Here is a 25721-nt window from a genome sequence, read left to right as displayed (position 1 = left end):
AAAGAGAGTAAATTGACAGACAGCAGTCTGGGATCTTCTACTCCCTCCAGGGGGCTTAGCGTTCTGAGGGGCATATTTGGTTCTTGATTGGGGTATTACGGGCTTAAGCAGGTAAGTACAGTGGTTGTTGGATGACTCACAAAGTGTTGAACAGAATTAATCTACGTTCCACATGCTTTGAATGTTCCTCCAGACATTTATATGTGGGAAAACCTGTTTACAGTCATCTGTGTATATAACTTAAATCTGTTCTAATGCTTGTATTACAGTTGTGAACAACTTGCCAAAGAAAATCATGCTGCCAAATTCAGAATAAAAGAGTAGGAGGGGACTGCCAAGTTACAGGGCAAAGGACATGGATACAGGGAAGCCATTTAATTCACCATCAGCACAGTGGCCTAGCACATGTGTATATCTAGGGAAGATTTCAGATTTCATTCAGAACTATATTAAGAATTGTTCACTGTTTTTGGAAAATCACAAAACTGATGGCAGTGCCACTTACGGTATTGGAGTCATTAGTAAAGTACATCTGTATTAGTCTGTAAGCTGTGGTAAGCAAATAAAGTTATTACTGTTTATAAGCATGTATCAAGGACATGCTTAATATTTATAACAATGCATCATTAGTTTCTACAGATGTAGTTTACAAAGTACTTGAATATTTAGTATTCTCAGACTCCTACGGTGTGTTCAGTGGAGCAGATGTGTACATTATTACCTTATAGACCATAGTGTGCCAGATGTTAGTAAAATATTTTGCAGTGAAGCACTTTGTATTTATTATTTGAGGAAATTGTTTTGGCATTTTTTTCAAAAGTAAAATATTTTACAAAAATTCCACATATTTATTTTGTAATACTTTCTTTTGTATCGTGATGTTAACTTTAAAAAAAATCTTTAGTAGTTTTCTCTATTATCCTCTTTTGTGATATTGTGGGTAATTCATGGTCCTCTAGTTGAAGGAATTTCGCTATTGGGTTAACTGCTGATTATTAAAGTTAATGGAAGGAGGGCTGGTGATCAGTGCTATAGATAATTCAATAAAAAGAAAATGTATTAGTAATTTTATTTTGAAGCATCAGTTTTTCTTTTCTGGTAGCAAATTAACTCTTCATAATTACGTTTTAGGCCTGAGAATGAAAGAGTTACTACTGATGCTCCACAGGCATACAGTCTACATGGAGAAATAAAATCATGCATTGACATACTTGATTATCTTTATGCTAGATTATCAAAATAACCCCAAAAAATAGAAACTACTGCTTTTAAAAAAATCCTTCTAAAACAGTAAACCCATAAAGTAAGGTGTTCTTTTCTCTGTTAACATTTATGATGGATTCATCTTTTATTTTTGAAGCAGAGATTTATTAATCACCTATTGTATACCAGGGACTATCCCCTTGGGTGCCAGAGATACAGTGATAAGCAAAAGCAGATATGATTTTGCCTTCATGTAAAGCTTAGAGTTTAGTTGGGGTGGGGAGAGAGAAAAGGAAAATCATTTCTGTCAATTCTGTTTTGGTTTAAGAGTGAGAAAGGGCTTCAGTTGGGAGTTGCAGATGCTTTGAGAGTGTGGAGACATAGTATTTTTCAGGAAGTTATACTTATGATTAAATAGGCCTTATTTTATGAGACAAGCTATTCAGAGCTTTGGGGCAATTAAATTGCGTCTTTGGGAGAGATTGGAGCCATTTATAACCACAAGCAAGCACTACCACAAAATATTTTTGTTTCTAAAAAAATTTAAGATTCCAAATTCACATGCTCTGATAGTTTTGCTGGAATATCCATGTATCATTTTGTGATATTATATACCTAGTCTATTACGAGGTTAAACAGAACACTAGTGGTTATTTCTTAAATCATCCTGTGTAAACTCTAGTATGTGATGGTGGTTCTCTATACAGAATCGTGGACTCTGAAAAGTAGAAAGCCAATATCAGAAAGAGTGTTTGGACATTATCAGAGCAAAGACAGTGGAACTTTTTTTTTTTTTTTAAGATTTTATCTATCTATTTGACAGAGAGAGAGACAGTGAGAGAGGGAACACAAGCAGGGGGAGTGGGAGAGGGAGAAGCAGGCTTCCCGCGGAGCAGGGAGCCCGATGTGGGGCTCGATCCCAGGACCCTGAGATCATGACCTGAGCCGAAGGCAGCCGCCCAACAACTGAGCCACCCAGGCGCCCCAAGACAGTGGACCTTTGAATGAATTGTGAATCAGTATATGGAAATATCATGTAGCTTCAAAGTATTGTATTCATTCCTTTTTTTTTTTTTTTTTAAGATTTTATTTATTTGAGAGAGGGAGAGTGTGCACGAGCACACAGCAGAGGGAGTGGCAGAGGGAGAGGGAGAAGCAGGCTCCCCGCTGAGCAAGGAGCCTGATGCGGGGCTCGATGCCAGGACCCCGGGACCATGACCTGAACCGAAGGCAGATGCTTAACCAACTGAGCCACCCAGGCACCCCTAAAATACTATGAAGTCAGGCAACCTATGAAAGTTCCTAGTGTAGTTCTTGTAGAATAATGTAGATAGATATTCAGGTGTTTATTGAATCAAAATCTGAGATAGTAGAAATTATAGGGGGAGGATTATTAATATTTTTACTCCCTGCAAAGAGTGGTTTTATTGAGGGATTTTTTAGTTTTCATAGAATACGAAAGTGTCATATACATGAATATTTGGTGTATGTATTTAAACTCTAGGGACATTTTAACCTTTATGCTGAGCTTAAATAATAATAGCAAAAACTGGCTGTTATTGTAGTAACAACATATTCAGTGTCGTTATTGAGTGCAGAGCTAAGTTAAAACTCATTACTCCAGGATCTACAATTACTGTGTTGCTTTTAGCAGAGGTTGGCAAACTGTTTATGTAAAGAACCAGTAAATATTGTAGGCTTTGTGGCCACCTACATACAGTCGCTGTTGCATAGCCTTGTTTGAAAAAAGCATTTTTTAAAAAATAATCCTTTAAACATTTAAAAACCATTGTTAGATCAGGGGCAGTGCAAGAGCAGGCTTGTGGCCCAGTTTGATCTGCAGGTGGTTGGCTGAAGACTCCTGGTCTGTGGCATTCCAAAGTTTTCATTTCTCAGCATGAATCCTTTTATAACCTTCCTAGTTAATCTTTTTCTTGCTTCATTCCCAGCAGAAATGTTTTAACTGTAGTGATCTCTGTTTTGTTTTCCACGTTTGCTATCTGTATTCTAGTTTTCTTGCCATTTTGCCCATGCTGTTTTATTTATTGTGAATCTTTTTTAAGTCCTATCAAATTTTTACTCTCCAGTCAAGTCTTCCAGGAATATTGTGGGTGACAGGGATGATAAAACCCCAGTCATACTTGAAAATTTATACACACACACACACACGTGTGTGTGTATCTTATTCACTATAAGATACCGCACGAATTTTTTTAAGATTTGTTTATTTGAGAGAGAGCCAGAGAGAGAATGTGCACGAGTGAGTGGGAGGGAGGGGCAGAGAGAGAGGGCAAAGGAGAGAATCTCAGACTCCCTGCTGAGCAGGGAGCCCCATGAGGGGCTCTATCCCGGGACTCATGACCTGAGTGGAAATCAAGAACTGGTCACTTAACTGACTAAGCCCCCCAGGTGCCCCTACACAAAATTTTTTTTTTTATTGCTCTTGTAGTTTCTTCTGTATTGGTCTTACTACCCTTGAAACATTATAGACATTTCTGTGGCATAATCTTACATACCTTTTCATTACACTTACAGCAGTGAGAATGTACAAGAGTATACCCAAGGGAGTTTGAAACTTAAGATCCATGTGAGTTTCATTGGAATTACTTGTAGTAATTTATTTTTATTTTTTATTTTTTGTGTGAAAAGTCGTGGGCTTTACTCTCCAGAGATTCTGATCCTGGATGTGGGGTGAGGCAAAGGACACTCTGCATTTTTGGCCAGAACCCCACTGTGATTCTGAAGCTGAGGGCTACAGACTACCTTTTGAGAAAACCACTATAACAACTAAAGACTCCTGACTAGGACTCAAAATAATTTGTGGTCTGGTTTCAACACCACTAATAAAATGAATCTTGTCACTTTGGGCAAACTGCTTTTCCCTGAGCTTCGTTTTCCTTTGTAATCTGTGAGAAGTACCTGTTTTGTACCTTTGTTTTGTATATATTGTAACATGGTCTTTTTCCATGGTGTCTGAAAACCCAGAGTATTGTAGAAAGAGTTGGATGTTAGGTTGTAACTACTGTTCTGAGTATTTAACTTTTTTTTTTTTTTGCACTGGTATCCCAGGTCACATGATTTATTTCCTTCTAGTTTATTTGCCTCAGCCATTCTTTTTTTTTTTTTTAAATATTTTATTTATTTATTTGACAGAGAGAGAGATAGCCAGAGCAGGAACACAAGCAGGGGGAATGGGAGAGGGAGAAGCAGGCTTCCCACTAAGTAGGGAGCCTGATGCAGGGCTCAATCCCAGGACCCTGGGATCATGACCTGACCATGCTTAACAAGGGAGCCACCCAGGTGCCCCTGCCTCAGCTATTCTGGCTTCCTTTTATCTCAGCTTTTTGTTTGTTTCTTGTTATTAGTGTGTTATCTTTTTAAAAACTTACTTGGATCTAATTAAAAATAGAAATTGTTAGTCTTTTTTTTCCTTTTAAAACTTTTTGTTATGGAGATATTCATATATCTATGCAAATAGACAGAATAATATAAAGAACTTCCACCAACTCATGGTCTTGTCCCTTTTTCATTATTTTGAAGCAAACCCAAGACCTGTAATTTCATCTGTAAACTCATCAACTGATGTTACTCTAAAACACAAGGACTTTAAAAAATACATAATCATAATACATACCATTTTCACATCCATAAAAATTAACAATAATCTAGTTATCTAGCCAGTATTCAGATTTCTTTCATTTCATAAATTTCATTTTTTTCCTTCTCTTAAGAGTTTGTATAAATCAAGATACAAGTAAGGTCCACATGCTGTGAGTGGTTAATATGGGTTTTGAAACTGTACTGCTGGTAAAGGATCAGAGGCTAGATGATCACAGTCTGACCAGGCAACTGCTTGGGGCCTGTATCGCTTGGACTGTGGGAAGAAAGCCAGTTTTGCCTCTGAGGGCGGGGGCCTTAGACCAGTGGGGCTGGATACCCTTTAACCTGGGGGCCTTGCCATTGTAAGTCCCTGGGAAACAGAACAGCTCGATGACTTTAGGCCTTGCAGTCCAACCTGCAGCACAAGTACCCTGTGGTACACACTGAGGTGGAGTCCCTCACCCGTGTCTCCTCCACTGCTGCAGCATCAGCTGCTGTACAGGCTCCTCACAGTTGATGTTTAATTCTTACTGCAGAGCAGGAAATCTGTTTGTCTTCTATGACAACAACTGGCATTCATCTTGGCAACAGGGGATGCCATCTGGTTGGGGGGTGCTTTATAAACTGATAAGAAGAAAGTTGAAACAGGCTCTGGGTCCATAGATTTTTAAGGAATTGGTGATGACATTGAAGGTTTCTTCATGTTTCATGAAAGTCAAGCCATCCTGCACGGGCAAGATCAGCTTTGGGTAGGAGTAAGCAAAGGCCATGCCCAACAAGAACTTCTTAGAGTTTTAGATGGTGTCTTGTCAATCTTCTACTGGACCGTGGGCTCCACTAGTTCCCCAAGGACAGTCTCATACTGGCCTGTCTAGGATCTTTGCAAGGATGGGGTGGTTGTGAGCAGTCATCTTCTGTTGCAGAACTTGTCACAGCATGGTCCTCTAGGTCCTACTGCAGGTGAGTGGGGTCTCCCAGTAGTGAGAGTGCTGTGATGCATTAGCGGCTCTGCTGGGCAGGGTGAGCTACATGCTGTATTCTCTCAGAACCCCTCTCATGGATGGTCATGGCAAGATCTGATCTTGGGCAGAGGCTGCTCAAAGCCACAGCACAATGACCAGATCTGCCTGTCTTCTGCCCCCTCTACCTCCTGATACTTTATTATGAAAAATTCAAGTGTACATAAAAGTGGAAAAATTATGCAGGTACAGTAAATACTGTGCTGTGTTTGCTTTAGCACACATCTATGTAGCTGTCCATTAGTCAATCCATCTTATATATTTTTTATATTTCAAAGTAGGTTGCAAACATTGGTTCACGTCACTTAAATCTTTAGGATATCATTAATTGGAATATTTGTTAAAAATTGTTTGAGGTATAATTTACATAGACTGAAATGTAAAAATCTTACCTTGTGAAAGAGTTTTAATAAATACATCCAATTTGGCAACCTAGACCCCTGCAGAGAAGTAGAGCTTGACCATCTTCCCAAAAAGTTCCTTGTCATTCCTTCTTATTTAATTTCTCCCCCCTCCAGAGGCAACCAGTGTTTTGATTTTTATTCATATTCATATAAATAAAATAATAAAGTGTGCTTTTTTTGGTAAAAGTTCTTTTGAGAGTTATGCAGGTGAATACATGTAGTTCTTTTTTTATTACCTGGTACTTCTCTATTATATGAATAGATCAGAATTTGTTCATTCTTCTTTGTAAGATCTGTGATTAGTGAGTATTTTCTTTCAGTCTGTGGCTTTCTACTTTATTTTCTTATTGGTGTCTTTTGACAAGCAAATGTTTGTCTTTTTGATGAATTTTATCAATTTTTAGTTTTATAGTTACTGCTTTCTCAGCTCTATCTTAAGAAATCTCTGCCTACTCCCAAATCATCATAATCTCATTTTATTTTAGAAGCTTTGAAAGCTTTAGCTCTTACATTTACATCTATGATCAATCTCAAATTAGTTTTAGTATATGGTGTGCTAGAGGTTGAGGTTCATCTTTTTCTGTGAATATATACAGTTGTTCCAGCTCCATTTTTAAAAAGCACTTTTCTCAATGGATTGCTTTGAAACCTTTGTCAAACATGAAATGACCATGTAAGTATGAGTATGTTTCAGGGCTCTGTGTTCAGTTTCATTCATTTATTCATTGGTCCTTACACCAGTACCACATCTTAAACAAGACCTCAGTCTTGAGGTCACGTAGCGCAAGTCCTCCAGTTTCCCTTTTTTTGAAGATTACATGCCTAGATCAGGAGTTGGCAAACTGTGCCCCCTGCACCCCCACCCAAATTTGGCCTATTGCCTGTTTTTGTATGTCCTACTTAGTGATCTGCTGTTGTTTGACATAGGGACCAAGCCCAGGCTGCCCCCCTGCTGTCCCCCTGCGGTCCCCGTTCCCCTTTCCCCTGTTGGCAGCTTCTATACCAAGTGCTGGACTCTTTTAACGTGGGAGTGGATGACTCCATCATCTTTGGCCAGCTGCTCAAGTTGAGATGACCCCGGCTCTCTAGGACAGAAAGGAATGCTGGGATTTGAGTGTCACTGGGGCAGAGAATGAAAGTGACCACTGTGGTTCTTCAGATTATCTGTTTCTTGTATCCGTTTTGATGATTTGTATTTTTCAGGGAATTTGCCTGTTTCACGTAAGCTGTCATATTTATTGACGTTAATGAAACCCCCTCTTTTAAATGTGCATAGATTCTATAACAGTTTTGCTCTTTATTATTTCTTCTATTTGCTGTGTTATTCTTTCTTTGCTTAAGGTAGAACCTAAAAGCATTGATTTGAAAGCTTTCTTTTCTAGTATTTTAAAGCAATAAATTTCTCTCCTCTGCTTTACCTGCTTTGCAGAAATTTTGATATGTTGTATTTTATCATTCAGTTCAAAATGTTTTCTAGTTTCCCTTGTGATTTCTTCTTTGATCCATGGATTATATAGAAGTGATTGTTTAATTTTCACATATGTAGGGTTTTTGTAGGTCTCTTACTCTAATCAGTTTCTAATTTACTTTTGTTTTTGTCAGTGAACATTCTCTGTATGTTCTCTCAACCTTTCTTATTTTTTGAGACTTGTTTTATGGTCCAGCACATATAGTCTGTCTTGGTGAACGTATTATATGCACTTGAAAAGAATGTGTTTCTGAAGTTGTTGGGTATAGTGTTCTATAAATGTCAGTTATAGGTTTGTGATTGATAGTGCTGTTCAGCTCTTGTAGGTCGCTTTACTGATTTTGTCTAGGTAATTTATCAGTTACTGATTGAGCAGTTAAACAAATGATTGTGGGTTTGTATATTTTCCCCTATTTTATTGTTTGCTTCATTTATTTTGAAACTTGTTAGGGGCCAACATATTTATTATTACTGTGTTGTCTTGATAAAGGTATCATTCTGTCATTATGCAGTCTCTCTCTTTTTTTTTTAATTTTTTTATTGTTATGTTAATCTCCATACATTACATCATTAGTTTTTGATGTAGTGTTCCATGATTCATTGTTTGTGCATAACACCCAGTGCTCCATGCAGAATGTGCCCTCTTTAATACCCATCACCAGGCTAACCCATCCTCCCCCGCCTCCCCTCTAGAACCCTCAGTTTGTTTCTCAGAGTCCATTGTCTCTCATGGTTCGTCTACTACACAGTCTCTCGTTATCTTTGGTAATCCTCTTTTCTTCTTTGAAAAGAGTATATTATTTGATATTTTTATTGTTGCTCTATAGTGATAGGCCATTTTGAAGCTCTTTATCTTTGTTTTCTAAAGTATGACTATGACGTACCTATGCATGCTTTGCAAGTATATGTGTGTGTGTGTTTATACTCATGGTGTTTTCTGAGCTTTGTGAATCTGTGAATTTGTCTTGAAGATTATTTTATTTATTTATTTTTGAAGATTTTATTTATTCACTAGAGAGAGAGACCACAAGTGGAGGGGAGAGGCAGTGGGAGAGAGAGAAGCAGACTCTCCACTGAGCAGGGAGCCTGACCTAGGGCTCGATCCCAGGACCTGGAGATCATGACCCAAGCCAAAGGCAGATGCTTAACCATTTGAGCCACCTAGGCACCCCCAAAATTATTTTAAAATTGAGACTTCACCTGCAAATATGTTATACATTTTGATATTGTCCCACAGGTCCCTGAAGCTCTGTTAATTTTTTTTCTCAATCTTTCATTCTTCAGATTTCTGTTAAATTATGTGTTCAGGTTTACTTAACTACTTTTTTCAGCTCTGATCTCGTCATCAGATTGGATAATTTCTGTTCTTCCCCATCTGACTCTTCTGTTCTCTCCATACTCTAGTTTTTTTGTTTGGAGTTAATTTGATATTTTTCAGTTCTAGAATTTACATTTGGTTCTTTTTTATAGTTTTTATTTCTCTGCTGAGATTTCAAAGTTTTATTCATTGTATGCTCTTGCATATGGGGATACTAGCTGCTTTAAATCATTGTCTGCTAATTCAAAAGTCATCATCATATCAGATCTGTCTCTACTGATTGCTTTTCTTTTGATTGTAGGTCACACTTTGCTGTTTCTTTGTATATCTAGTGATTTGGGATTATATCCAGAATATTGGAAATGGTAGGTTGTAGAGCCTCTGGATTCTGTTTTGTCCCTTAAAGGTATTGGTTTTGTTTCTTTTGTTCATGTTTTACTTTAGCAAACTCTGCTTATCATGAGGATACCAGTTAAAATCTATGCTCAGTTTTTTTAGTCTCTAATTGCTTGGAGTCAGCCCCATACATGCCTACCTTAAAGGTGAGCCAGAGATCTGGGCAGAGTTGTTCTGCAGGTTTTGTGGCTCCTATTCTCTGATTCTCTCCCTCCCTGGATTTGCCCTTCACTTTCCAGTTATTATGGTTGCAGGGATCTCCTTTTTAAGATTTGTGGATTTCTGTTGGAGTTTGACCAGCTCTGCTTGGCACTGACTGGGTCCTGCTTTCTAGTGATGATCTTTAAAAAAAAAAAAACAGAAAATACCTAGTTTCCTCTCCAGTTTCTGTTCGCTGTGGTTGCTCTTTAGTGTCTTCTGATAGTTTTTACTGTTTGCGTAGAGTTTATAGTTCTCATCTGCTGGAGAGTTGGGTGTTAATATGAGCTATTCTGACATTACTGGAAGTGAAAACTGCCTTACTTGCCTTTTAAATCTTTTTTTTTTTCCTATAAGTTTCTGTAAGTAATATTTACTCCTATTCTGTCTCCTTCTTTTCCTTCTTCCATCTCCCCTCCCTTTCTCCTCTCCTTCTTGCTTCTCCTTTCTCCCAGCCCAGTTGTTTGTTCAGTAGTTTCCAATGTCTGGATTTTGCTGATTCTTTCCATGTCGTAGTGTCATTGTTCCTCTGTCATCATGTTACCTGTAAATTGGTAGTTGGATCTAGTAGCTTCTTAAGATTCATGTTTAATTTGGAGAAGGGGAAGACCCAGTGTTTTATAGGTTGTCGGGTGGTGTGTTCGTGCATGGTAGACATTGTTGGGGGGGTATGTTAGCAGCTCTTACTGCAGTTCTCTCTTCCTACATCCATTAACTCATTTTGAAAACAGTTAAATATTTGGGCTCAAAGTGGTGATTTCTAACTTAGCAGTTTTCCAAGTGCAGTCTGGGGACCTGTTGGGGATCCTTGAGACCTTTTCAGGGATTCTGTAAAGTCAAAAATTTTTAATAATGAAGACTTGATTTGCTATTTTTACTTTCATTCTCATGAGTATACGGGAGAGTTTTCCAGAAGCTATGTAACATAAAGATGCAGAAGCAGATGAGAAATCAGCTGTCTACTGTTCAATCTGGTATTAATGAAATTTGCAAAGATGTAAAACAGGGGCCCCTGGGTGGCTCAGATGGTTAAGCGTCTGCCTTCGGCTCAGGTCACGATCCTGGGGCCCTGGGATTGAGTCCCGCATCGGGCTCCCTGCTAGGTGGGGAGCCTGCTTCTCCCTCTGCCGCTGCCTTTCTCTGTCTCTCTCTCTGACTCTCATGAATAAATAAATAAAACATTAAAAAAAAAAAAGATGTAAAACAGTGCCACTTTTTTCACTAACGGTTTTAGTTTTAGAAAATATAGCTATTTTCATAAATAAAAGTCATTTACATTAACATACAATACTTTTATTATTTTTAAGTACATCAAAACTGCTTCTCATACATATCAGGTATAGTGCACATAAAGCTGTTTATGGTTCTCCATGTTTAACTGTTCCAAAATGAGTTAGCTCCATAGCATCTTCCAACAGTGACCAACTAGGTGTGTGGTTTTTTTTTAAATATCGTTGTGAAATTATTTGATGTGTTTCAGTCTGTTATAGTTATTCCAATTGATGCTCAAATTCTCCCCCTTGGACATGGAAATAATCTGTTTTGGAAACCTACTTAAAACTCAACTCTTCTGCAACCCTCATGTCTGCTTAGAAGAGCTTTGCCTGAATATTCCTTCTCCTTTTTTTTTTTTTCTTTTTTATTAACCTGTGAGTCAGCCATGTATTCGCAAATGTTCAAAGAAAACGAAATGTTTCTTCTCCAGATAATTAATTTACCTAGAATATGGTACAAATCAGGTTTACTTCAGAGGCTTGTTTTGCATTTGGGCCAGTTAGTCTCTCTATTCCTCAGCCAAAGACTACATTCCCAGCTTCAGTCAGCTGTCTGGCAAATGCATGCCTTTAGTCACCAGGCCAACCAGACAATAGAAATGTCAGTACAAATCAGTTATTATCATTGAACCTTATAGATTGAGTTAAACATTGAATGAGTAATGTTCTTGTTAGCGGTGGTTCGCTGGTATTGATGCTATCTTTAAGCCATTGATAATCCACGAACAGTTCTTATTTTCATATCATGACAAATAAATAAAACTGTTCTTAATATTCAGTTCTAAAGGAAATATGATTAGGTTAACTTGCCCATTCTGCTCCTTTGCTCCCTGTTATTAGTTACATTCTGGAAAATGTAAAAATTGAAAACTCTCTGTGGAGAGAGAGAAACTAAAACCTTTGGTTAATTTTTCCTTCTTGGCAGTTTTGCATATAGGATTCATAACTGTCTTTGGAAATGAGAATGCTGTGCTTTAAGAGGTTCACAAATTAAGTGTAGAATGATTGGAACCAAAACACTGGTGTGAATTTTGTTCTCTTTTTTAGATGGTGATTCTGAACTTCATCCAAAAAAACGAAGAAGTAAAATTAACTAGGAAGAAATTGTAAACCAAAGAGGAAATAAGATTGGCTCTACTCAAATACTAAATATATCTGTGTTTATAGGCAATAATTTGCAATATAAATGTGTGGCAACTACAATAGTCTGAAACTAGAATAGGCACAGATCTGTAGACTAGATCCTGAGATACGCTGTAATCTTTATATGTATTAGGTATATGAAGTTTTCATAAAATAAATCAATTTCAGCAGTTCAGTGTGGAAGGAATTGGTTATTCAGTAAAGGGAAAGTCAGTGTTAACTGACATAGTATACCAAAATAAATTTCAGAAGTATTTTATTTTTAATTTTAAATTTTTTTTAAAGATTTTATTTATTTGTCAGAGAGAGAGAGCACAAGGAGGGGGAGCGGCAGGGAGAAGCAGGCTCCCTGCTGAGCAAGGAGCCCGATGCAGGACTTGGGACTCGATCCCGGGACCCTGGGATCATGACCTGAGCTGAAGGCAGGTGCTTAACCGACTGAGCCACCCAGGCGTCTCCAGAAGTATTTAAAGTTACAATTTAAAAGCACAAAAACAATAAAAATATAGAAAATGTCTCAGAGTGTCTCCCTACAAGATATTTTTTAATCCCAAAGGGAAAAATTGTGACTTTATTGTGGAGAAATCTGGCATATGTCACTTAACATCACCCAGGAATGGGACAAGTTGACATCATGTGTCTCCTGATATAATGCACTGAGGATACAGCATGGTTTACGTGCATGACAAAAATTTTATTTTGAGAAAACCAAAATAAAGGAACATACTACAAAATAACTAGCTGTACTCTTCAAAGATGTCAAGGACACATGAAGGAACTATTCACGAAGGAACTGTTCCAGATTAAAGGCAAGAAGATGGTTATGGATTCTGTGCCGGGTGATCGTTTTTCTTTTGCTATAAAGGACATTATTAAGGTAATTGGCTAGGGCGCCTGGGTGGCTCAGTTGGTTAAGTGACTGCCTTCGGCTCAGGTCATGATCCCGGAGTCCGGGGATCGAGTCCCACATTGGGGTCCCTGCTCGGCGGGGAGTCTGCTTCTCCCTCTAACCCTACCCCCTCTTGCGCGCTCTCTCTCACTCTCTCTCTCTCTAATAAATAAATTAAAAAAAAAGATAATTGGCTAGTCTGTGGATTAGATAATAATAAAAGAAAATGTTTATTTTCTGATTTTGATAATTTTGCTTATGGTTATATAAAAGAATGTCCCTGTTTTTAGGAGATACACATTTAGGAAGAGAAGGTTCATATCTAAATGGTTCAGAAAAAATTTTGTCTCAAGAGAAAATGGTAAAGTAAATGTTAACATTAGAGACTTTGGGTAAGGGGTATATGGGAGTTCTTTTCTACTACACTTGCAACTTTTCTGAAAAACAAATTATTTTGTGGCTAAGAAACAGACTAAATTGTAGTGTTTAAGGTTGTATACGCTTGGGGTAGACAAAAAAACCCACAAGCGATTACCATAAAAATTAATAGAAAATATAGCTGACTGTTTAACATATAAATGTGTAAGAACTTTATATACTAAAAACAATGGAAAAATCACAAAGTAAATATTGATAAATTTAACTAGCTAAAACCAGGAAGCTTTTTAAAGACATAGCGTACAAAATTAAAAGACCAATTATTTCGTTCCCCATACAGCCATACAGGGTAATTTACATATGTCATCTTAGTTTGAGAAAGCGGGGCAGTTGATAATCTTTCTCCACACTAATGTGACTTCACTAAAGTAGTAAATTTTACATTTATAAAGCTTTCTGTAATTTGCAAAGCACATTCATGAATCAACATGTGTTTTGGGTTGGGGAGTCCTTACCATGCTCATGCTCCTTGCTGATGGAAGAAAGGGGGAAGACTCCCTCTCCCTGTCTTGGGAAAACCACAGAATAAAGACACAAACACACAGTTTATTGGACCAGGAATGGACAGCTAACCCTGGGGGCCAGTGACTAATCAGATCCTCCTTCTTTTAAGAAATTGAATTGAGGTTCACAGAGGCTAGATTCAAATGATGACTCACTTAAACCAAAAAGACAGTATGTACTTGGGCCATGTGCAGTCTTAACAAGTAAACAGGAAAGAAAATCATGTACTAAGATAAGAGCAGTGACTTTATAGAGATACTGTGAGAATCAGAGGTGATAAACTGTTTGGTGGGACAGGTGTGGAGAGGGGCTTTGGAAACAGATACTCAGACTACCTAGTCCCAGATGGCTTTCTCTTTACAGGTTCCCATAAGGTTTTTGTTCTTCGAAACCTGTCTGAAACACTATCTGACATTAGAGATTTTAAATGAAATCCGCCGTGGGAATGTGCTGTGTATTGTGTACTGCCTTTTACTAAGTGGCCATGGTAGATTTCTGAATTAAAGCTGGTCTCCTTCACAGACATAGATATTTGTAAGTAAGTTTTGCTGCGGTTTCCACTGCGTTTAATTTCTTTCTAGTGTTCTAAATATTTCCTGCTTTTTTCTATTCTTTATACTCATCAGTTACTTAGAAAACAAGTGTTAAATACCTGTTAATCCTCACATGAAACTTACTCTGGTACTTTTTCTCCTTTATTCTCTAGGGAATAAATTGGCCCTTAGATAGTCCTCATTCTTGGAAAGTTCTCCCTCCAAGGAAAGGCTTCTTTCATTTTAGTTTCATCTGTTACTCCCCATGCACAGTATAAGACCTGCCTCTAAAGTAGGCTTTTATTTGTTATCCTATTTAAATTGTTACTATTTTTGGATGCTGGGATGGTATCCTAGTAAGTCCGTACTTGCAGGTTAAGTCGGGGTTGGCAGACCTTTTCTGTAAGGGGTCAGATAGTACATATTAGGTTTTGTGGACCATATGGTCTCTGTTGTAGCTACCCAACAAAGCAGCATAGACAGTAGATAAACAAGTGCACGTGGCTGTGTTCCAATGAAACTGTAGCTGCCTAACACAGACCATAGGCCAGATTTAGCCTGCGAGGTTTAATTTGCTAACCTCTGGTCTATATAGAATGAGCATTTGGATCAGTGAATTTATTACTTCTGCATGAGTAAGTTGGTAAGCTAAATGTTCTAGGTCAGCATGTATATTTTAGGTGGAACAAAGGGAAAACATAATTTCTGCAGCGCATATACTTCAATGCTGATAGGAAGTTGCTTTCACTCATGCACTAGGTTATTTATTTCGTGTCTCCTATGTGTCAGGCACTGAAAATACAAATAGTGGTGATTCAGAGAGAAGGTTCCTGCCTCATGAAATTTACATTTAGAAGCTGTGAGATAAAGGGGGTGAAAGTAAGTAATATGTTGTAGTAATGTATATATGAGGTTTGGTGTGGGGGATGTTGCCCCCTTTGGATTGTATGTTCAGGGAAGACTTTCTGAGGAGGCCTGTGTGGCTAGAAAGAGTGAGGATAGAAGAGGAGTCTGTAGAGTTAATCAGGGGTTGGCTCCTTTGGAGCCTAAATTGGTGAAGAATTTGATTTTTATGTTAAGGAAGCCATTATAAGGTAGTTTGTGCTTAAATTAAAAAAAGAAAAACCTAAGATTAAATAAATTGGATTTGATATAAGTCTTGTTCCCTCACGTATCCATTTATGTGTCTGGTTCACCAGGCTCTGGTCTCTTAGTTATCTGCACATAAAGTTTGTGAGTGCCTCTTCAGTGAATCAGTTGCATATGTTCTAATTCTTTCACATTTTTTAAAACCAAATTTTAAGATGGAATATACCATATATTCCTAAAAAGATATATACATGGAGAACTGTTTCTCTTGCGTAAGTCTTATGAATAGTGTCTTTGTTTCTCTAAGTATTATTAATTAATATATATCCTTTAGATAGGCTATCACGGAGAAATACCTTCCAGTCTAGAAATACTAGCATAGTCATGCTAATGTAGGTTGGATGGGTATAGGAAATGTTAATAATGTACTTATTTTTCCAGTATTTAACTTGAGTCATGACATGTATTTGCGATATTTTTCTGATTTTGGATTTTTAGGGCAAATTAAGGCAAAAAACTGATTTTTCTTTTTAGGGTAAAATAATATATTGATGATACATGGTATCTCTCTTGAGAGCTTCTAATGGGATTTCCTGTTTGTTAATATTTATTTCTGTTCAGTTTTTCTGTGTTCTTAGAGTGGATATTAGTTACTTGTTCGTGAATTTTTCATTTCTTTAAGTCTCTTATTACTTGTTTCTGTATTTTATGGGCAATATTATCAAATGCTGTAATTATATCTTACATGGAGTCAATAATCCTCCATCTCTCCACTAAGGAGTGAAAAGACAAAAAAGTCTGGTTGGATGTATATAGATTGGATTAATGAAAAAAAGATTTTCTAATTCCAGAGCATCTTTCTGTCCTTTCCTTATTTTTTATCTTTTACCTAGAGGTTGCAAACAGGCTAGTCACAATGTTTATTCTTTGCATCCTCTTTGTGAAAATAAGAGTTTGTCAGAATAAAGGTAAATTGCCTCTCACACAGATTTCTGCTCTGTTTTGCTGTCCCATGAGGGGATCATAAAGCTGTAATCTCTGCCCTTAGCTATTTTCCTTCTCAAGCCTGGTGCAGCACTGTTTTCTTACCCTTCCTTTTTTATAGGAGTAATTGAGAATTAGTATGGATGTTTCCTATCTCTGGTGTCCGTAATTTAGTTTGTTAAATTGCTTGCACTGCATATATTTATTATCTTGGTTTGGGTGTTGTGCTGGAGAGCTTCCATCTGCCTTCTAGCTCTGGTCTTTACCCTGCCCTGGCTCCAGGCAGCTGGCTTATCTGGATACACAGATGGGCTTTCTTGATTCCTGGCTTCCAGTTGGGTTTAGCTGATGGGTAACATTGTCAGCAGATCAAAGAGAGGAAAGAGGGAGAGGTTAAAATACTTACTTTCTTCTTCCCTGTGGGGTTTCTTGTATCCTTTTTGCATCCTTCCATTGAAGGTCAAACTCCTATTAAGTAGCCCTCTTCCTTTTAAGGTTACTGACATCTTCCTCTCTTCCTCCCTTCACTGCCAATGGGTAGGGTTGGGCCCTGCTCTTACTAATGCAGGGAACTATACTCATGTGATTTCCTTACAGCCTCTGTGCTTTGTAAATAGTCTATTAAACTTTTTTCAAATTTCCCAAATTGAGTATGCCACCTGTTTTCTGTGGCAACCCTGACTGATAAATACGCTTTAAAATATTTTAGGTTCTGTCAGTGACTATTATGATTGCAATTCTGAAGTGGATTAGCACTAGAATAAGGAGAAAATTATCCTGACAATTTCATGGGTTTATTCTGTTGGCTGATACGTAATTTTATTTTAAAATAAATGATGTGTGGTTTTGAGCATTATTGTTATGTTTATTGAACACACACTATGGCACAACCCATCTTTTTAAGCATTGTGGGGAATTCAAAAGTACACGAGATGCTTGCAGTAATTTGAATATGAGGCAGTTGGTAATGAATCTCATGTGAGAGGTACAAAGTGCTATAGAAGTTTGGAGGAGAAGGGGCGCCTGGGTGGCTCAGTTGGTTAAGTGTCTGCCTTCAGCTCAGGTCATGATCTCAGGGTTCTGGGATTGAGTCCTGCATGGGGCTCCCTGCTCAGCGGGAGGTCTGCTTCTCCCTCACCCACTCCCCCTGCTTGTGTTCCCTCTCTCCCTGTGTCTGTCTCTGTCAGATAAATAAAATGTTAAAAAAAAAAATAAGTTTGGAGGAGGGAGATTATCAACACAACTTTGATTCTGTCTGTAGCAGGAAAGAAGGGAGACTCATAGTTTCCTGTGTTCCTGAGGAGACCTCTACTTCCCAGCCCTTGCTCACTTTACTGTTCCATAACCCACCTCTGAAAGTGATAATAACTAATACTAGTTAAAGTTCACATATATGCCTGTTCCAGAGAAGAAAACTCCTATTAACTCATTTAACCCTTCCACCATCCCTGTGAAGCAGATTCTATTACTAAACCGAGTTGGAATTCAAATTCAGGCTGTCTGATTCCCTAGTCTAGGCTCTGAACTACCCTAGCCATCACATTATTCTATAATTAGAACTAATTATCCACCTCCCTCAAAGAGATTATCAAAACTAATTACATCATGAGTGCAGCTCTTTCAGGTGTTGGCTTTTCAGTCTCATTCTTGCTCCCCAGTGGTGTTTCTGGGGCCCCAGCCGCATGTTTCTTGTGCAAGTAGATTTTATCAACTGCTGTGGCTTCTTGTTGCAGTCATACCTGTGAGGCCCCTCATTCATTATAGATTTTAGCTCCTTACATAATGTCTTTTTTCTACTAGTGTTAATCATTTCTCCCAATCTCAGTATCTGCATGGATAAAGCACATGATTATCATAATAATAGATAATTTGGCCGCCTGAATTCCTTGACCTCTTAACCTCCTGTAATCTTGCATCTTATTTTAGACTTTTTATTTATCAGTAACTGAATCACCTCTCAGAGTTCAGGTTCATACATCCTGTTCTCTGAGCACCCCCACTTCTTTCTTCCCAGCTCATTCCCTCTAATTTCTAGCTCCCAGCAACTTTATTACAACCTGAACCTAACCTTCTTTGTTGTCCATCATCCTCATCGTATCGTTGTTTTTCTCACTTTAGATTCCATGGTCTGTTATAACCACTCCTTTTTAACTTCTGTTGTATTTTACCTTGATTAAAGCCAACACTTGACTACTTTGTACCTAAATAACCCTATGAGGCTGGAGGGAAACATACAACTTTTATGCCTGGTTTCATTTTAATACTCATGATCACAGGCCTCGGTACTGCTTGCTGTATTAGTAATTCACTCAGGATTTTGAGCAATATAGAAAATAGTTATTGTGGGGTAACATAGTCAGAAATAAGAACTGACCAATATCAAGGGGCTTTGATAGTGAGATAGCATGAATTTGTAGTGGACCAAAGCAGCCAGTTTTAATGGTTTTTCCAGTCAGCGAGCCAGAGCAGCACCGCAGCAGTTCAGAATTTTGAGTGGCAGGGCCTACAGGCTGCTAAGGCCAGCTGTCTATAAAGTTTACCATCACGTACGTCATCTTTGCTTTATATTACCATGATGAGTGCCAAGACAGTAATTTAATGATCTCTCTTCAGCCCATCTTCTTTTTATTTGTGTATTTGTTATTTATTCACTATTTGTTGTTTAAAAAATTGTATATGGTAGTTAATGGGGACTTTTGGAATGTAAAGACTAAATGTCATAAAGTGTCCTGAACTAATTGTGTCAGTTACAGTTAATAATTCTTTGGCCTTGGGCAAATGATTACCATGTCTCTTGTTTTCTCATTTGGGAATTTTTAAGATAGAAGAATTAGAAACTTCTAATCCCCCCTTTATAAACGTAATTGTAAAGCCACAGCATCTTTCAAAAATTACATTTTTGGAGAATCATTAGTCAGGTTTCTGACTAAGGAGAGTCCCATGTGGTTCCTTTTAAATTGTTAAATAGTTTTTGGAGAAACTGGCCCTCTACAGGGTTGATCGTATTTCGGGCAGTAAGTTGCATCACCATTTCTGGGTGTCTGCGCTTCTTGGGCTTTGCCACTGAAAATTTTTATAATGAGATTGTGCCTTAGCCTAGAACTTATGTGTGTCAGCTCTACTGCCTTAATGATGGTATAGTGTCTGTACTGCGCCTGGAGTAGGAGGGAACCACAAGAAAAGTTGTCCTGAAACATGCTTGGGGTCCAGATAGAGGAGAAGGGTGAGTCCTTTTTCTGGTTCCTCTTTCTCCCTTACCCACTTCAGTGAGCAGGGTAAGATTGAGAGGTGTGCTGCTGCTTTTCATCCTGATTCCTCAAATCTTTGTCGGGCTTTTTGAAGCTAGATACTGTTCTTTTCACAGTGTAATAATTGGTTATTTTTTAAAACAATATAATTTTGGAAACTTGTGGACTAGTTTCTTATAGCTTTACTGAAGAATAATTAATTACAATAATGTGCTTATTTAAACTATACAATTTTGATGAATTTTTATATATGTGAAACCATCACTATAGTGACAAGACAACATACATTTTCATTATCCCGAAGAGTTTTTTTGTGCTTATTTGTAATGTATCTGCTGATCTGCTTTCTGTCATTATAGATACGTTTATATTTTCTAAAATATAAATGAATGGAATCATACAGTATGTACTTTAGAGGGGGGTCTGGCTTCTCAGTCAGCATAATTATCTTGAGGTTTATTCATGTAGTTGCCTGTATCAATAATTTATTCCTTGTAATTGCTGAATAGTATCCTACTTGGATACTCCAAAACAGATCCATTCAACCTGTTGATGAACATTTTGGGTTGTTTCCACTTTGGAGTTATTATCTGTAAAGCTGCTGTGAACATTGTATACAAATCTGAGTGTGGACATGTGTTTTTTATTTTTGTTGGGTAAATACTTAGAAGTGGGATGGCTGGGTCATCTGGTAGGTATATATTTAACTTTTAAGAAATCGTCAACGGTCTTCCAAAGTGGTTGTACCATTTTAACATTTTTGAGAGTTCCAATTGTTCCACATTGTTACCAACACATGATATGGTTAATCTTTTTATTTTTAGCCATCTAGTGGTATCTATGGGTTTCTTTGTAGTGGAGTCTTGGTGTCGTTTTTATTTTCTGCATGACTGGTGATTTGGGGCTGCTTATTTGTGATATGTATGTCTTTAGTGAAGTGTCTGTTCAACTTCTCTGCCCACTCTTACAAGTTTTTTATAGTTGAGTTTTAGAAACTTTTAAATGTGTTTTGGATTCACGTTCTTTTAGGTTCTTAACACATTTTGCCAGTACTTTTTATCAGTTGGTGGCTTGCTTGCCTTTTCATTTTTTCTTTTAAGTTTTTTTTTGAAGAGCAAGAGTTGTAAATTTTGAAGTCCACCTTATCAGTTTTTTCTTTATATTTCTCTGCTCTTTGTGTTCTGAGTTCTGCATCATTTCATTTCTGTAATTTTTCTAAAAAGTTAAATATCTTAGATTCTTACTTTTTAGCCATTAGGGGTAAGAAAGCATAGGAGGTGATTATAAAGCTAGAGTTGTATCTGCCTTGTATTTTTGTTACTGTTATTATACTTATTTATGATTCTAGTACTTTTTATTTTTTATTTTTTTAATTAATCTCTGCATCCAACATGGGGCTTTAACTCATGACCCTGAGGTCAAGAGTCATATGCTCTAGAGGCACCTGGGTGGCGTAGTTGGCTAAGCGTCTGACTCTTGGTTTTGGCTCCTGTCGTGATCTCAGGGTCCTGGGATTGAGCCTTGTTTCTGGCTCCATGCTCAATGCAGAGTCTGCTTAAGACTCTTTTCTCCCTCTCCCTCTCCCTCTGCTGCCGCCCCCCCCCCCGTTCATGCACAAGTGTGTGCGCTCTCTCTTTTTCAAATAAGTAAATAGATAAATCTTTTTTTAAAAGAAAGAATCACATGCTCTACTGACTAAAACCAGCCAGGCGCCGCTTTTTTGGTTGATTTTTAAATCTGTCAAAGATCCATGAAATTGCTGTTGGTCTAATTCCTCTGTTTTATGGGTGAAGGAACTGAGGTTTATAAAAGTATACGACTTAGTTCAGGGCTTACAGTTTATGGTCATTTCAAGACCAAAAAGTCCCATATCCCCTCAGATCCCATTTCATTAATTGTTTCCCTGTGAGGTGTTATTTTTTATAATACTGTTGCTAAGATTTTATTGCAGACTGGATATATAAAATTTACTTCATTCGTTGCTTCTTCATTTTTCTTTGTGGTAAATATTCTCATTGAAAGGAGTGGTATTAAGTAGGTTAGCTTTTTGAAAGAATCCTAATTTTCCCTTAAAATTTCATTAAGTTAAGATGTTGAAATTAACACTTTTGTTTTTTTAATTCTTTCCAAAGGTCTGTAAACAGATTTGGCTAGGATTATTTGATGATAGATCTTCAGCAATTCCAGACTTCAGGGATCCACAAAAAGTGAAAGAGTTCCTACAAGAAAAGTATGAAAAGAAAAGATGGTGAGTGAATAGTTTGTATTTAGAGCAAAGGCTCCCAAACTCACATTAATTATGGGTAAGATTAATCTGAAAAGGAAGGAAGGAAGGAAATAGGTAGATAGGAAATAAGGAAATAGGTATGTAGGTAGATAGATCCTCGTTATATTCTGGCATTTTATTGGATTTGGTTTCTAAAAGCCTTGACTTCTGCTTAAGTCACCTGTATTTAGCAGCAGCTTGTTCCTTAATCCCAGGCCTCCTACCCTTTTTTGGAAAGTTAGGGATCCTTCCTTCTAATCCTTCTGTAGTCCTATTAGCTTCTCAAGACATTGTAGTTTTAAACAGCCTCTTTCTTAAAATCGTCATTCGTTTAGCAAATATTTGGCATCTTTTATATACTAAGCACTATGCTAAAGCTCTTGTGTAGTAATCCATCCACTTAATTGCATTTTGCAGTAAGTCTTTGATCGAAATATCCTCACTTCTCACCCAAGAAATCATTTTACTACCTGGTTAAGAAGGGAGCGTTTATGCTCCCCTGTCTAAATCCATCAGATGTTAATTTTTTAAAAGAAGTTAAAACAGGTTGGACATATGGCTAGTAAAGCCCTTTAAAAAGCAGAGCAGGAAATACGTCTATAAAACTATATTCAGTTACTCTGGAGTCGTCACTTTTAGCTATATGAACACAGTTTAATTCAGTTTACTAAGACTCTTTATTCAGTGGTATATATTTCCTTCTTGGGGGGTTAAGAAAATTAAGGAGAGAGTCACAAATAGGGGGAATAGATAAGGAGGAAGTAAATGGTTTCTTGTTTTCCCGAGGAGCTGTATTTTAACCCTGGGGATCCTGAGGGAGTACTTGCTATGGTTCATGGGTGACATATCTCTATTTTTATTCAGTGAGCACAGTAGAAAGAAGTGGCTTTGGTATGTGTGCTCTGCGAACTTTGGATTCTTATTGTTTTCTAGAAGAGACTACTTTTTGCAAGGCAAGATTAGTCACAGCCAGGGGCTACATTCAGCGGCACTAGATGCGTTCAGTATGAAGGGAGATAAAAACATACTAGTACAATTTTAAAAGATTTTATTTATTTATTTGAGAGAGAGTGAGAGAGAGCATGAGAGCCGGGCGAGGGGCAGAGGGAGAAGCAGATTCCACACTGAGCAGGGAGTCTGATGCAGGGCTTGATCCCGGGACTCCGGGATCATGACCTGAGCTGAAGTTGGGCGCTTAACGGACTGAGCCACCCAGGCACTCCCATACTAGTAAAATTTTAGATGAAGAAAGAAGAAAATCTTTCAGGGTGGAGTAATAGTAAAAACATGGTGGCATAAATGATTCTCTTAAAATGGAGTGTAAAATTATCCTTCTATCATTTCAGCTCTTAATTTCCAAGATCTTGTATCCTGTAGTTAGACCTTTCTCCTTGCATAGCTATAGCCTAATTTTGATTTTCCCAACAGTTTTACCAGCTCAGAAAGTTAGTTTGAATAGAATTTAGCTGGGATTTCAGATGGTTTATTTTTCAACTAGCAAAAGAAAAGGGTGCATGAGTAAGACTTAATAGATTTAAAACCATTGATTCCCTTCTTGCATTTATGATGGTAATTATAAAATTAGTAATTCAGACTATAACCCAAATAACTGTAAACCTCAAATAATTATAATTCATGTTACTTCCTGAGAAACAGGGTAGTAATGACAAGAATAATACAAATACACACTTGAACGGTGGGCACCTAGAGGGAGTGACCCACAGTCAGGTGGGCCAGGCCCTGTGCATTTTAAACTCACACTTCTGCATCCCTGGGACATGTAATGAGAGAGCAGTGCAGTGGGTTTTTAACATGACATAAGCACTATCTAAATGCAGTCTCCCTAAAAATCCTCACTGTACTTAACACCTTGAGGTTATTGTTGTGTTAGATCTAAAGGGGTTTTGAAATTGTTAGATCAGTTTTCAGACTCACTTTTATGCTACACAAGCCTAGCTTCTTTACTTTTAGTCAGATGAGTATTTTGAACCAAATAGTATTATCTGGTTTTATCCTTTGATAAAACTTGATATCCTCAGTGAATACACCAGATTATGGGAAAGCATAACTTCCTGTTTCCATTTTCATATCACATCTGTTCCATTTACTGGGAAAGCAGTGTATTGTCATTATTCTATAATTTGATAGGAGCTAACAGTAGCTAATATACCTGTACCAGGAACTGTTCTAAGTATTTACAAATGTTAACTCAGTTACACCTCCTAGCAACTATATCTCCATTTTATAGATGAAAAATTGGAGGCACAAAGGGTGAAGTAGTTTGCCCTAGGTTTCATAGCTATTGAGTGGTAGAGCTGGGATTTGAACCTGTCTCTAGAATATATAGGTGCTCTTAACCACTGTGTTTTCCTACTCCCCCATGTGATATGGGGGGTGGGGGTGGAGAGAAGGGTAGAGTGGGACAAAACCTAGAAATAGAACTAAAGCTCTCGCGTGATCCCAGCCCTAGAGATTAGCATTGGCAGTGTTTGGGCATTATGTTCTTACTGCCTCTCTTTCCTTTCTTTACTCTCGTCCTCCTGTAAATCTTGTACTTACATGACTGAGATCAAACCTGAAAGACCTGTAGTCTTAGGGACATCTTTCCGTGTTAGAACAAGAGTAGCATTCTATTACACAAATGTTAACATAATCCCTTTAAGTATTTTTCTCCTGATGAATGTTTGATATGTAGCTAGTTTTTTGAAATTATAAAGAGAGCTGTGATAACATGCATGCACATGTATCTGTGTTACTTATCCAATTAATCCCAAAGAAGAAGTTTCTGGAAGTTGTACTTCTGGGACACAGAGCATATCTATTTATAATATTTTAGTAGGAAATAACAAAATTTATAAAATTTTGCTTGGAGTAAATGTGAAATTTTAATTTGCATTTTTATGAGGTTACAAGTGTTTTCATTTCTATGTCTCCATTTGTGAATTGTTTCTGCTTATTTAAAAATTGCATTGTTGATCTTATTCTCCTAGATTTGTAATAGACTTTTATATTTTAGACTGTTAACTGTAATATAATAAATATTTTCCCACTCTTCCGCTCTCTTCCCAAATGTTATTTATGATCTTATGATAGTTTAGTTTTTAAAAAATTAGAGTTTTAACTGTTCATCATGATGCCTAACTATAGGTCCTCTTTTGCTAAAAAAAAAAAAAAAAGTTATTTATTTTCTTAGAAAAATTGTAAGTAAATAATTGAAACAAGTTTTGTGCTTAGTCTTTATTAGCCTTTCTGAGTATTTCAATAAAGTGCAGTCTTAAGCTATCAATTCTAAGAGGGTTTTGAAATAAGATTAATGTTGAAATAGTCTCGTAAAAAAAGGAGAATTAAGTTTATCTTTATCTTTTTTTTTTTTTAAGTTTATCATTTTTAAGCATAGTATTCCCTACGTTTTTCTTAGGTAACTGCCTGCTTAATTTTTCGTGTTTTAGGTACGTCCCTCCAGAACAAGCCAAAGTGGTGGCGTCAGTTCATGCATCTATTTCAGGGTCCTCTGCCAGTAGCACAAGCAGCACACCTGAGGTCAAACCACTGAAGTCTCTCTTAGGAGATTCAGCACCAGCACTGCACTTAAATAAGGGCACACCTAGTCAGGTGAGTAGTCTGAAGGCTTTGTAGAGGTTTCCACTTCAAGAGGATAGTGAGCATCGTGAATTTGACAATTCTTTAAGACAGTAGCATAAACCTATATGCCAACAGCATTCTGTCCTGAAGGTTTATAATACATTC

The 25721-nt window shown here is 37.4% G+C and overlaps 1 protein-coding gene across 7 annotated transcripts in view; it reads left to right on the top strand.

Annotated features, from left to right (window-relative positions):
* AGFG1 (ArfGAP with FG repeats 1) overlaps nt 1-25721 on the top strand; it is a 79986-nt gene that overhangs the window by 21801 nt on the left and 32464 nt on the right. For all 7 annotated transcript variants that reach the window (XM_081813467.1, XM_081813463.1, XM_081813464.1 and 4 more), the window contains exons 3-4: nt 21841-21956; nt 25424-25586. In XM_081813467.1, coding sequence (XP_081669593.1) covers nt 21841-21956; nt 25424-25586 — 279 coding nt within the window. The remainder of the gene's footprint in view (nt 1-21840; nt 21957-25423; nt 25587-25721) is intronic.

The sequence above is a fragment of the Leptonychotes weddellii genome, chromosome 3 (assembly GCF_054177405.1).
Source record: "Leptonychotes weddellii isolate Sample4059 chromosome 3, ASM5417740v2, whole genome shotgun sequence".
Lineage (NCBI taxonomy): Eukaryota > Metazoa > Chordata > Mammalia > Carnivora > Phocidae > Leptonychotes > Leptonychotes weddellii.
This window is presented reverse-complemented; position numbering and strand designations above follow the sequence as displayed.